The 13,772-nt window shown below is 49.7% G+C and overlaps 2 protein-coding genes across 2 annotated transcripts in view; both read right to left on the reverse strand.

Annotated features, from left to right (window-relative positions):
- PSMD1 (proteasome 26S subunit, non-ATPase 1) overlaps window positions 1-7,060 on the reverse strand; it is a 61,173-nt gene extending 54,113 nt beyond the window's left edge. The window contains exons 1-7 of the mRNA XM_042820300.1: window positions 6,980-7,060; window positions 5,195-5,238; window positions 4,061-4,134; window positions 3,646-3,815; window positions 2,277-2,482; window positions 1,978-2,121; window positions 978-1,204 (exon numbers count right to left, since the gene is read on the reverse strand). Coding sequence (XP_042676234.1) covers window positions 978-1,204; window positions 1,978-2,121; window positions 2,277-2,482; window positions 3,646-3,815; window positions 4,061-4,134; window positions 5,195-5,238; window positions 6,980-6,995 — 881 coding nt within the window. The 5' untranslated portion in view covers window positions 6,996-7,060. The remainder of the gene's footprint in view (window positions 1-977; window positions 1,205-1,977; window positions 2,122-2,276; window positions 2,483-3,645; window positions 3,816-4,060; window positions 4,135-5,194; window positions 5,239-6,979) is intronic.
- A 369-nt stretch (window positions 7,061-7,429) lies between these two features.
- Window positions 7,430-12,249, reverse strand: CUNH2orf72 (chromosome unknown C2orf72 homolog). The gene is made up of 3 exons (XM_042820336.1): window positions 11,721-12,249; window positions 9,666-9,782; window positions 7,430-9,044 (listed from the first exon to the last, which is right to left on the reverse strand). The coding sequence occupies exons 1-3, from the start codon at window positions 12,247-12,249 to the stop codon at window positions 8,956-8,958; spliced, it is 735 nt and encodes a 244-aa protein (XP_042676270.1). The 3' UTR covers window positions 7,430-8,955.
- Window positions 12,250-13,772: the final 1,523 nt, after the last annotated feature.

Below are 13,772 nucleotides of genomic sequence, written 5' to 3' on the forward strand. Positions count from 1 at the left end.
AATGAGGTATTAAGCTGTTGTTAGCACCCTCTCCTCATGCTTCACAGGCTGATTTATATATTCTTTTGTGCCTTGGCTTTTACTTTAATAGGGAAGAAGAAAGAATAGCTTCTCTACACCCATATCATTGGTTCAGTTAGAACCAGTTCCTCACAGCTGCATAAACCCTTACACTCAGCCAGCTTTGACTTAGGCAGCGTTTTCCATCACACACTGTCAAAGATGGTAGGGGAATCAGGCTGTGTACAGCCATGACAGCTCTGGAGACAAAAGAGCAGCTGGAACACAAACTTCTTCCACACAGCATCCATGCCGGGCAGCAGCCTTAGGCTGGAGAGCTGACTCTCCATAAACAGGTTTAAAACAAAATCATGTAGGTCGATTACTTTTAAGTAGTCAAAAAGTAAAATAAAAAGACATTGAGGGATTGCTAGTGCCAATTTCAGGCATTTTTTAATTACCAGGGGCTTTTCACAGTTAATAGCCATTGATGCTGAGCACTGAACAAGTTTTAAGTTTAGGACTTGAACAAAACTCAGACTATATTTGAGCTAGCTCCTTTTGCTGAAAATACAAAAGGACATATAACACTACAGTATCACCTCCAAGCTTGCAAGTACTGGAAGCCAAACCTGTGTGTGACTGCCATGTGCCTTTTGCTCACAGTTGCCCTTTAACTCCACCAGTTTCTGCCAAGAGCACACAGCATCAGAGCATTAATGCACTACTGCTCATTAGCTGAGCTACACGAAGCACACAAATGCACCCTGCTTCCCTAAGCTGCAAAGAGAATGCATTTTTGCAAACAGTGAACTCATCCAGTGGTAACATACAATTTCACCCTGAGCAAATACCACGCTTTGTTACCCAAGCTTACATAGAGTAACTCAGTAACTTGCAATGCAGAGCCACGCACACAGGAAGCTCCAGCAGAGCAGAACTGTAACTGAACAAGTGTGCCTCTTCTCAAGCCCCACCTGTCTTTCTCTGAGCCAGGGACAGTGCCAGTGTTGGTGGATCCTGGCACGGAGGCAATAGGAGTTCCAACAGTGCGAAGATTTTGGATCACAGAAGACAAGAACTGCTGGCTAGCACTTTCATACAGGTCAAAGCAAATTTGATAAGCCATGAGAAGGTTATCTTCCTTCACTAGTTTTTCCAAGATGTCGCTTACAGCCTGTGGGTCATCCAAGAATATCAGGCACTGAGGGTGAGGAAGGGAAACAGAAAAGAGAAAAATCAGAGTTTATATAACGAAAAAGAAATACCAGTGAGGCCATGTGCCATTTTCTCATTGCCTTATATGCTGCTTCCATGGAATATCTCTTCAGAGTAAGCAGGCAATAAGAATCTACAGAGTTTTCACAGGTTAGTTTACAAAATGAGACCAAGTATTATAAACTCAAGACACACGATTCAGCCCTTCCTATTTATGCAGCTTTATCTCTGGAGGTTGACAAAAAAAAAACTCCAAAGCACATGAAAGAAATATCTGTCATTTTGGAGAGTTGTCTTAGCACTCCTAAGTCACGTGTAGATGACATACCAATACAGCTGAGTGCTCAATAACCTGAGGAACCTCATATTTGGTTGTCTAAATACATGCAGACAACAGCTTGCAAAACAAACAAACAAACAAACAAACAAACAGAAAAAAACCAAACCCAAACCACTGTAATTTTTCCTTGGAGGAATAAATAGCAGTTCTGCTGTTTGGAATTCTATCTGCTGCTCCCTACTTGAAATAATCAAGTTTGTGTCCCCAAACTGCCTTTGAACATTATCCCTTCTCTGTTGACCACCTGTAGAGCATCTGCATCTCTTTCCTCACGTTCATTATGATATAAATTTGAATCATGCAATCAGGAAAAGACATTTCATTGGTTAGAAATGAAACATTGCTAGAGGTACTTGATTGGACACCTGTAAGAATAACAACTTTTGAGACATCTTTAAACAGCGCCCTGAGAAGTTTACCTGGCACACGTTGATGAAGTCTGGCTTCTCCAGATTCATGTAGATTTTAACTAGAACTCTCAAGACTTTATTACGAAACTGTTTGTTCTGCATCAAAGACATACAGAGCTTCAAGCTGTAGGCCAGCATCCCAGGAACGTCGTTCTGAAAAGAAATTCAGAGACACAAAGTTTGGGTTTGAGCTGTCAAAACGGGATCTAGAAATTAGGACAAATCTACCTCCTTTCCATTTTAAAGCTGCAGAGCAAAACCTGTGCACACAAAACCTCACAGTTTGGCTTTTCAGAACAAGCTTGTACCGATTCGAGGATGGTTTTCTCAAAGATGTCCAGCCTGCGTGTCTCCAGAGCAATGCCAATCGCCTGCTTGTACTTGTGGTCATCCAAGCACCGCTGGAACATTTTGTTCACTATGCCTTCTAGCCTTTCATCAACAGGTTTCTTTTCTCCTTCTGGCAGCTCTGCATTCTCCACACACTGCTTGGTATAGTGGTCGATACATTTTGCTGGAATGATATTAAATACAGAGGAAAAGATGTCAGCTTCCTACAGGTTTGCAGTTTCCACATAGGTTGGAAAACAGACAGAGATCAGTGTGGAAAAAATAAGCAGTTATCATAGAAGACGTTCAGAAGCCATCCTATGCATAACAGCAAGACCAACAACACTGACACTATCGTGTCAGAATGCATCTCCATACTACTGACACTGAAGTCAGTAAATTCAGTAGATGACAACCTCTACAGAGCTATCTGACACTTACAGCTCTCAGCAGTCGTCCCATTTTTAAACAGTTGCCCAAATCTTCTACTCAAAATTAAATCATAGCCAGTGTATCAATTTATTCTGAAACTCTGTGGCAACCCGGGGCTCACTACACCTTCCTGAGGAAGAGACCAGATTGTGCATGAAAGCATTCTGCCAGCACAACACAACTGCACAGATGAGGCACATGAGCTACTTGCGCAGTCAAAGGTACAGACAGCAGTGGAAAAATATTTACAACCTCATCCAGCAAACTGACTGTAACAGCAAAACCAAGAAGATGCATTTAAAATGGAACCAAAGTCATTATCTTGGTTCAAGAACAGGACATTTTAAACAAATATAGAAGCAGCAATAGGAGACTTTCCTAACCCACCACAAGCATTAGCTGGGGAGACTGAAAGCCAGCCCACGTCCACCATATCCTCTGAACAGCAACCCATACCAGTGGATGATACTTTAGAAAAAAACATTTAACCTACACAAAGGCTCAACATCTGGCTTGCTGCTTTGTTTAAAAGAGAATTTAAAAAATGGCAGCCCCTGGTGAGCAGCTGTTTTTATTAGATGATTGTTCCCAAAGTTATGCTGACATTGACAACATGAGAAAAACAAATGAGAGAAGGGAAGATACACAAAGTAATTTTGCTGTTAGGAACTTGCAGTGGAACAACAGTTAAGAACAGGAAAAGACTGCCGTAAGTCCTACGTCAGTTCTGTTATGGGATCTCAAAGTGGACGGGAAAACAAGGCAAAAATAAACTGAGTAAAAGCAGCAGCAGCAACAATTCCAATACAAGGAGTGGAATGTGGGGAAAAACAGCTAAAGCAAGGCAAATCTCTAAACAGGACAGTTCTGATAACACAAATGCCTGCGTTCTCTTTGGCAGCAGCAGCTGTTTACCAATGATCGTTTCCACATATTCCGAGTTGTCGTTGACGTTGAAGAGGTCACCGGCTCCCAGGGCATAGTTGAGAGATTCCTCAAAAGCTCCCAAGTGGTAAAACACTTTGGAAGCAACCAAAGCAGCAAACTGCCGACTCCGGAAGCCCTCATCTTCGTAGAGAACTTCACTGAAAAGAGGAGAGAGAAGAGCTTCATCTTTGTGCTCGGTTCTCTTAAAGGCCACACGTCAGACTGGCTGAACTTTCGTCTTTGGGACGACAGTTTCAACACCACATTCCTTCAAAATTAATGCTTTCCAGGAAGCATGAGGCTAGATCTCATAGCCACTATCAGGCAAGGAGAATGACATGCACTTAGTGTATCATTTCCTCTTAAAGCAGCACACCCTGCAGTAATGGGTGCTTTTTCTTACATTTTGTCCACTGACTCGGAGATTTCTGCCCAGAAGTCATTGACAACAGCATTCAGCTTGTGAAGAGCAAACTCCTAGAGATAATAATAATACAAAGTTATGTTACATAAAGAATGCATTTAGTACCTTCCCTCGGCAAAAAATTATGTGTGATTCAGCACTAACATGACAAGAATTGATCCATCTATAAACAACAAGCTCTACTTTAATAAAGTTCTGCAAAGGCTCTCTAATCTTTGCAACTCTTCTGCAAAAAAATGGCTGCTTCATTTACGAGCAGAGGAGCCTGATGCTCCTTCCCATGGTCTCTCTGTGAGGTCTGGTTGGCTAAAACAGATGAAAGCTCAAATTCCTCAAAATGCAAAGTTTTCAAAGGGTCTGGAACAACCTTAAGATAGCACAAAGAACTCCAGCCCACGGTCTACACCCAGCCAACACTATTAATTAACTTGGACACTATGCTTTCCCAGATGAATGATATACAGGCTGTAAACAGCCCACTTCCAACCAGCTCAGAGCAAAGCAGGATAGATCAAATCTATCACCATTTATGTCTGTTTTGAAGCAAAACCTGCAGGGGATTGCCTGCATTACAAGATGCACCCCCTCCTTCCTAAAAGGAGATCTGTCCTTGTGCTCAGACAATCAGAGAGCATCACCAATCCATCATCACTTTGGGTGTTTGGTGTCGTCCAGTGGATTCAGAACTCTGAGGGCTGCAGAGCTCCTGCTGCTGTTATCTTCTCTTATTACTAATGCAACTTTCTTTCAAGAGAAAACTCTAAGTGTGATTATTATTTCACATGCCTGCAGTTATGCTAACAACTCTTCAGCTTTGAATTTTACATAGTCAAAATGCAGTCTCTGGTACACATTTAAGTAACAAAGTCCCACTATGATTAAGATAAGCGGAGGCTTCAGCAAAGCCCCAGTTTGATCCATATTCAAAACAAAGAAGTTTGCCATCTGTTTTTTTTTCAGTCCTTGCTTTCAGACTGGATATTACCTGGAGCTCACCTGTTCCTGGCTAAGAATTACACTTACTGAGATCCAAGCATTTTTTACTTTAAGCTCAAAAGCAATGCATTTGCCATTATTTTTTGCCAAATGTAATAAGCAGCACCTTGAGCTTACCTTGAGCTGTGGCTCTTCTTCATCCAGAAGAGAGATAATTCCAGCTGCAAAACAAGATCACAGTCAGTTTGGGACTGCTTTAGATGTGAATGTGCCATTTAGCTCAAAAATAAAAACAGGAAAGAACGCTGATGTTGGAATGCTGGTAAAATCTTCCATATTAACATTCCAAGACCAGATCCAAGTTCGTACTAAAAATAAAATAGCTTATAATTTATAATTGAAAAGGTACATTCCTCATAAAAGATGATCCTTTTTTGAAGAGCTTGGATGGAAGAACAGCCATAGATGGCTCACTGTCAGACCAGAAGGCTGCAGCTGAAAGGATGGGCAGAGGACCTGCCTGAGTTCCAGCACAACTCACTAATGTTGATCTTCCATGTCACATACATTGATAACTTTTTTAAACCTGCAGGAGACACCAAACTAGAAAGGCCAGCAAGCCTGCTGACAGGCAGAACTGGGCTTTCAAAAGGTTTTGACAAACTGTGAGAAGGGAGGGAAGAATCCAAGGGGAGTGTAACATTCCAAAGGGAGAGCAAAGATCAAATCTAAAACACTTGACATAGAAAGGAATCACAGTGGCACTGCAAACTCAGCTGAAACACTACCAACAATATCATATGGCTGCACCAGGAGGCACAGAACCCAAACTTCACACTGAGATGTGGGAGAGTGTTTCCTGGCAGATGCAGGAGGCAATCCTCTGCTTGGCACAGATATGCCCACACACAACCAGTATCCTCTGCTAGGCACCCTGATACAGGAGCAGGCTGGGGCGTACAGAGCTGAGCAATGACAAAAGGTCGTAGGAACCACAACTCAGAAAGGCTGACTGGAGGCCTGGAGCTGGCCAGTCTGCTGAGATAAGGCAGCTGTCAGCAAAAAGCCAAAAAGATGACTGATCTGATCTCTGTGTTAGATATGAAGAGCAGCAATAGGACCAAGTTATATTTGGAGCTCTAATGGCTGAGGTGCAATGACAAGAAAAGTTTTCTGACAGAAAGAAAGTTCCTCGCTTTGCCTGTAAAATGTGGAATTTCTACTGTCAGAGATTTTGGACTTATACTTGTATCTGTCAGCAGCAACTGGAAGAACACTGAAGGGCCCCGCAGGTGCAACTGGTAGCAGCACAGGGCTCCATGCTGTTACAGCAGCTCTGCCCCAAATAAGCAGTTTGTTTTTACCCACACGTTCCCACACCTCCAGGTAAAGGCAATCTCACTGATCTTCAACAAACTATTTCTCCTCTTTTAAAACTCCTTCAAAATGAACTCCTGCTTCTTCTCAACTGCAGCAAGGCTTCAAACATAAAACCAAGAGCTGACAAACAGAGCACTGCCTGCAGATTGCCATGCTCTGCGACGTTTCCCTCCCAAAGCCACAACCATTCACATTCCAAGTTCTGTCCTGAGTACTTTCAGAAACACTCCTCCTATTTTCTTAAAAACCATAAAAGCTCTCCGCAGGTCCAGAAGCAGCGTTTGACATCTCATTCCTCACGCAGCCTCTGCCTCCCGCCCGTCCCCAACGGAGCGCCGGCCCCGATTCTACGGGCGAGCAGCGAGAGGCCTCCGGATAGCTCAGGCTTAAATCGCCGGTCGTGGCCGCCGAGCCGCGCGGAGACGGCGGCCACGGGTGACCCGGCCGGAGAGGTGAAGGCCCATTTCGGGCCGCCCCTCCGAGTCCTCCGACCGGCGGCCCCGCGGCCTGCGACGGCGCCCAGTCACGGCCCTGACTCAGCGAAACCCCGGCGAACTGCACGGCCCCGCGCCGCTCCCTCACCGGCCGAGGTGATCATAGTGCCGCCCGCCCGGCCCGCGGAGGGAGGTGGCGCCCGCTCAGCTGCGCTCCGCTCCGGCTCAGCCGCACCGCTGCTGCCGCTGGAATCCCCTCCGCGCCTCTGCCGCTCCGCCGCCACCCGGCCCGGAAGTGCCGCCGAGGCCCCCTTCCGGCAGGGCCTCTCAGCTGCCGGGCAAAGGTGGCCGAGGCGATCGCCTGCTCGAAAAGCCGTGGGGAATCAGGCGGAAGTCGGGCAGCCCTTCCCGCCCGGCCGCAGTGGCGGGCTGTAGGCTTTACGCACTTTGAAGGCGCGTGGTGGCAGCGGTGTTATCCCGCACTGCACGTGGCGTTTAGCTCAATTAAACCACGCACCGCCTTATTTTAAGGACAACCCTATGGCAAACTGAAAATACAAACAAAACAAAACAAAACAAAAAAAGAAACAAGTACCAGTTGAGAAATTGAGTGTGTTTATTGATTACAGCCAGCACTTGGAATAACAGTGCCCTTCAATTAGGAAATCATCGAGGTGCGCAGAACGCAGCGCAGCACTTCGGCATGGGGAAAGGATGGAGGTCAGAGTGCTGGGCTAACACAGGGCTAATGCAGGGCCGTGCTCCATGGCCTGCAGGAAAGCACTCCTGCTCCCAAAGGGCAGAACAGCACTGTCAGAAGGTAGTTTTTCACAGTAAGGCACTGGCACGGGTTGCACAGAGGTGGTGGTGCCCGGTCCTTGCAGACAGCTGAGGTCAGGCTGGACGGGGCTCTGAGCACTGATGGAGCTGTTGGTGTCCCTGTTCAGTGCAGGGAGTTGGGCCAGAAGGCCTTTAAGGGACACTTTTGACTCAGTTCTATGACTGTAGGATGCACTGCTGCGACCCAGCATGGAGCGGGGCTGCAGGACGGGCCGGAGCTTCTGCCTGAGCTGAGGGGAGCTGAGGACAGCCAGGCACAGACAAAACCCAGCCGTTTGTGCTAAAAATAAAATGAAACCTGCTTTATGTTGCATTAAAATAAAAGTTTAAAGAGGTATTTGAGCATTACATCGTATCACCCATAAAGCAACCCTGCAGCAGGTTGGAACTTTGCTGTCTATTCCAAACCAAGCCTGTGACTCTGTTCTGTGACTCTATGATTCCATGCTGCCCCACAGGCCACAGGCAGCCCTTTGGAACTGCTTAAATAGGTGATGTTTAAACACTTCTATCAAGTGGCTGCCAGCACAGCTGTGGAGATGTCCCAGGTACGACAGACCTGTGCCGTACCCCATCTCACCGCAAGCACACCGCAGTCCTGTCTGCCTCCCTCCAGCACGGGCAGTGTGTCAGTCAGTCTGCGAGCTCCACGATGGGACAGACGGACACATCCTGCTCTCAGAACCACCCTCTGCTCCAGATGCCAGGAATATCTTTTGTGTTATACTTGCTGTCCAGAGCTGTATTTCTTCATGTTATTCACATGTTTCCAAGCTTTTCAACTGGCTGGTAGATACGAGACTTCATACTTAGTCCCACTGCAATCTCCATGCCACTGCATTAATTGTCTTTTTTTTTTTTTTTTTTTTTTTTTTTTTTTTTTTTTTCCCAGATCAAAGAGAGGTCAGCAGCTTCAGAATAAAGAATAAAGCAGAAAAATAAGGCAGAAGAATCCATTTGCCAGGGAGGCCATCTCTAGCAATCTCAGTGGGGAGCTTTGTTCGTTTCCCTTTGTTTGGGCAGATGGAAGCTAAAGTCCCCACGTCACCTTGCCCAGGATGGAGGATACACTCCTAAAGGGCTTCTCCAAAGCCCAGTGTCCACCAGCACAGCCCCATAGGCAGGGGGTGGCTTTGTCATGGAGCTCAGAGGCTGTTGGCAGCCACAGAAGACCTTGGTGAAATCTGTGGGCTCTCTGAGGGTGAGTGGGCACAGCTGCTCCTTCTACTGCTCCAGACCAGCCAGGCAGAACCGGGACAGGGATCACATCAGGTGCCCACAGCTTTAGGTGCCCACACCTCCAGCAGCATCTTCATAGTTTCCATTGGGAGACAGACTGGTCAGAGCCACCTCTTGGGGGTCCTGCAAGTTGTCTGCAAAGAGCAGAGAGAGGTCAGGGGACAGTGCAGTGGGAAACCCTTCCTCATGTAAACTGCAGCTTAAAGCGCTACAGACATAAAGCATGGAGACGAAGTGAATGGTAGATACCACCTAAGCACAGGTGATTTTTTTTGTAATGGATTCTCCTTTTGCTTTACAAACTCAACATCCCCTTAAAATGCAGCAAAAGAGCAGGGGCCCCACAGAGTCCTGTGGTTTCAGCAGCCTCCAAATGAGCTGCACAGGTCTGAGGGTTCACTGCCTGCTTTGAACTGGAGCCTGAAGCTGACTGCCCTCCCACTCTTGTCAGTGGTTTAGGAATGCGCTTCCTGCAGAATGCAGCACATAGGATTGGGGTGATGCTTCCAACTCACTGTGTGGATGCACAGTTGTGTCACTGCCCAGCAGTGCTCCCAGGCACTGGGCCCAGCATGCTTTTATTTAGGTGAACACTGTCTGTCTTCGGGTTCTGGCCAAAGCTGGGCCAGGAAGTGGTGTCTGGAGCAGGAAATAGTGTCAGGACGCCACCAACAAGAGGTGTGGGCATATGGACAGCCAAGGAGTCGGTGAGGAGCCTCCAGCAATCAGCATGTGTGCAAGGCAGCTGGGCATACCTTCATGGACACTGTTGGCAGCTTTTGACACGTGGCCTTTTCTCTGGCTCCTCCGGCTCCAAGAGATGCACTGCAGGAGGGCAGGCATCCTCCACCTTTCCCTCTCTTTCCCCTCCTCTGGATAAAGCACAGAAGCATTCAGAACATCAGAGGCACTGCTCCCCCAGCTCCCACCAGCCTAACTCCCACCAGCCCAACTCCAACAGCTAAACCCACCACCCTGGGAAAGCATGGAACAGCTCCTGCAAACCCTCATAGTGACCTGAAAGCTCCCCATTGCCCTGGAAGTTCATCTAAAGGACAACAGAGGTAGCAGCAAGTTATTGCAAACTTTCATGCTGCTATAGCAAAACACTGCAGCAGCTTATTTTATAGCCTGCAATGGCTCAGCATCCCCATCCAAATGCCACTTGGCCTTTCACCTCCTAGGAGATCTTGTCTCCCAGTGGCAAATGATAAACCACTTTAGTGTCCTTCGTCTTATTGCAACACCAAGGGCTCACAGTAGCAGCGTTTCCTGCTGTCTGACAGCCCCAGACTTCCAGCCACCAACACATCCCCTGATTGCAGTCCTTGGGGACACAGCGGGGAGCAGCCTGGCACAAATCCTTTGCAAAGGCCAGAAGGGAAACATGACAAGCTCAGCCCCAGCTAAGGGTTGTTTTTTGGTAACATTCCTCAAACCTGCTTTGCAAGCTGCTCCAAACCCCAGGCCCATCTCGCACGCATTCCTCCTGCACGTTCCACTAAAAATCTTATTCTCCTTGGGAAGAGCCATGGGATGAAGGAGCCTGGGCTCCAGAGAAGCTCATGCTGTCCTATGGGCTGGCACTGCCAGAGAGATCCCCAGCTCTTAGGTGGGCACAGAAGGGTCACATAGGCATTTTGGAGCACACGGCTCACAGGGGCATGGAAAGAAGCTGATCTTGCATCAGGTTGAACCCTGAAGCTGAGGAGCATCCTCATTACCAATACAGTTCATGGGATGCTTCTATGACTCAGAGCACCAGCAGAGTCCTGGTGAGCAATGCTGAGTCCTCCTACCCACAGTGCTTGTAAAGCCAGTAGGCTGCCTGCACAGCACCGCTCTGGCTTTCTGCTCCTCTTTCTCCACTGCACTCCACATCCACACCGGCGTGAAAGACAAATCCACAGATAATCCCAAAGATTCATGCACTGAGGCAAATGCCAGCAAATCACAAAGGTGGGAGAAAAAAAAGTGTGCACTCAGGGATGCTTCCCTGCTCCTGCAGCTGCTGTGCCCAGAACTGGCGGACACTACCAGAAGAAATTCTTGCAGGAATTATGTGAGGAAAGCGAAAGGCTGCAGGAAGGAAGCTGGAAAGAAGAACATGCATGCATTGGCACAAAGAGTGGGTAGAATGCAGCCTCATACCCTTGCAGGAAAATGCAATGGGTCCTGGTGGTCTCAAAGCCCTTGAAGGCTCAGATCCAAGATTCTGGATTGAGCCAATGGGAAGAAGCACCTGATTCTTGGGGCTGTATCCTGTGCTTGCAGGTAAACACCACTCACCCTTCTCTGTGCATCAAACGCTGTTCCTCAGGCTCTCACCCTGCCATCCTTATGCTGCTCACCTAGCTGCCAACAGCTTGTGGTTTTAGAACCAAGTGCTCACTTGTTATTGTTCTGACTTGCGTGAAGCCAATGCCAGCATCTTCCTCCTGCAGAACCGGCCTGCCCTCTGCAGCCAGGGCTGCACCCCAAGCCCCAGAATGCCCATCCATCAGCACCTGAATGTGCATCCTAAGCACCACGCCACAGCCGTTGCCTGCCACATCCCTGCTTCCCAACCCACGGCCCATCCTCCCCAGGAGGAGACCCACGGGGAAGGGGCAGAGCCTATTGGGAAGGCTCAGATTCCACTGCATGAAAAGGATCCCACTGGGGACAGCAGGAAGTCCCTGGGGAGGGGCAGATCTCCCTGGCAAATCCTGCAGAAGTGAGGTAGCGGGCCGAATCAGGGAGATCAATGCGTGCCCCACTCGTGCCACCCTCCATCCCTCCCCCGTCCGATTTCCCCAAACCCTCGGTACCTGCGGGGTGCTGCAGGGCGGCCCGCAGAGCTCGGCAGGCGGCGGTGCGGCATTCCCGCAGCGCTGCGGGACTCCCGGGGCTGTAACGCGCCGCCTGCACGGTGCCCGCCGCCGGGAAGTGCCGCCGCAGCGTCGCGTCCAGCACCGCCGCGTCCTCCCCGTCCCCACCGGGCAGAAGAACGCCGACGACGGCGGGCGGCGGCCCCCGAGGCAAACGGCCCCGCACGTCCCGCACCACCTCCCGCAGCCGCGCACGGCTCCCGCGGCCCCGCGCCGTTCCTCCGCGGCACAGCACCAGCAGCAGCCGGGCCCCCAGCTCCCGCCGCCGGCATCGGGACCGGGACGGGCATCCCGGCTCCACCCCCTGCCCCGGAGGAGCCTCGTCGCCCAGCAGCTCCCGGGCGAACGACGCCAACGTGGCCGCCGCCGGAGCGCCGTCCGCCACCACCTCGGCCACCAGCAGCACCGCCCGCCGCCCGCCCGCCCGCTCCACCAACGCCCGCAGCTCCCGCAGCTCCGCCGCCTCCATCCCCCGCTGCCGCCGCCGCCGCGTTCCCTGAGCGGAGCTCCGCACCGCCCCCGGCACCGCCCCCACCGGCCCCGGTTCCCGCCCCGAGCCCAGAGCATCTCCCGGTTCCGGTACCGGTGGACACGGGCTTTGCCCGGCCCTGGCACGGCTATCAGGTGAAGAGGGAAGTCCCAGCAGCAATGGTAAACGTTTACTCTGCTACGCACGACATTCCCCATACATTTAATGTCTTGTTGCAAGAATAAGGGAGGATGTGAACAGCTGAAAGGTGCCGACAGCAGCACTGCCCTTGCAGACATCCTCTAGGGGACAACATAGACGTACTGGAGTTGAAAGGGTCTCTTAAAGGCCATCTGGTCCAACTCCCTGCAATGAACAGGGACACCTACAGCTCCATCAGGTGCTCAGAGCCCCATCCAGCCTGACCATGGGTATCAGGAAGGGCAGCCTGGGAAGGTCACTGTGTGCCAATAGCTTTAAGCCAGGAGAATGTGTGTCCCAATTACAACAGGCTCAGCAAACACATCCCCACACCGGCACTGTGGGGTCAGACAGTCAGGGCAGGGGTTTCAGACAGCCTCTCTGGCTCTTAATAAAAGGACCTTACTCATTGACTAGTGCTGGTAATCAAGTCAGAGGAGATAAACAAGGTTAGGGTCCTCTTCCAAAGATCAGGGTCTGTTGGCAGAGGAGCCCACGCTCCTGTACAGCTGTAACCCCAAGAGCAGCTGTCTGCACACCAGGGCCCCAGCCTGACACCACCCAGCTGCAGCGGGTGACACCAGCCAGCTGCGGCCTTAAGGTCAGCCAGATTCTGCGTTTACAGGAATCTTGCTCAGTGAGGGGGCTTTTCTGCATCCCATGCCCAGAACGAGGTCTGCTTCCCGTTTCTCTGATGTTTAAACTGCTGGTAAGCTCATCCAAAAACTAATATTTGGGAATGGATGGAGCTGTTTATCATGGCCACTGCAGTTGTATTGTTAATTTTGGGTACACACATACTGCTGCCAGCAAGGGCTGCTTGGAGAGGTGAACATCACCCACAATACCCAAACAACCTCGTTTACACTTCCTTACTCATTAACAGAGGAGGGACCTAAGAGCAAACACACTTTTATCTTCCTCTGTGTTGCTTAAAGAGATACAGCACAGCGAGGCAGAGGCAGCGTCAGCTCAGCAGTGTGTGCAGTGCCCACGGAGCGATGTTGGAGTGCAGCAGGCACCTGAACGCAGACCTGGATGTACAGACAGGCCCTGCTGCCCCGCCCTTTGCCTTCACACTGCAACCCGATGGATATGCCGGCAGCAAATCAACAGCTTGCTCTAAATGAGGGCAATTGTACTTCTTGCATGTGCCCGTGCCCTGCTAAGAGCAAAGATCTGTTCATTTTGGACTGCAAAAAGAGGAAGACAGGGTGCTTGGTACAGAAACACAGTGCTGTGAGCTCTGAGCAAGGCTAAAAACCCATGGGATCCGGCCCCTTAGGAGATGATTCACCATGATTCACCTCTCATCTAAAGTG

This window comes from Centrocercus urophasianus, unplaced genomic scaffold (assembly GCF_019232065.1).
Source record: "Centrocercus urophasianus isolate 14NV4802_14NV808 unplaced genomic scaffold, USGS_Curo_1.0 seq_19, whole genome shotgun sequence".
NCBI lineage: Eukaryota > Metazoa > Chordata > Aves > Galliformes > Phasianidae > Centrocercus > Centrocercus urophasianus.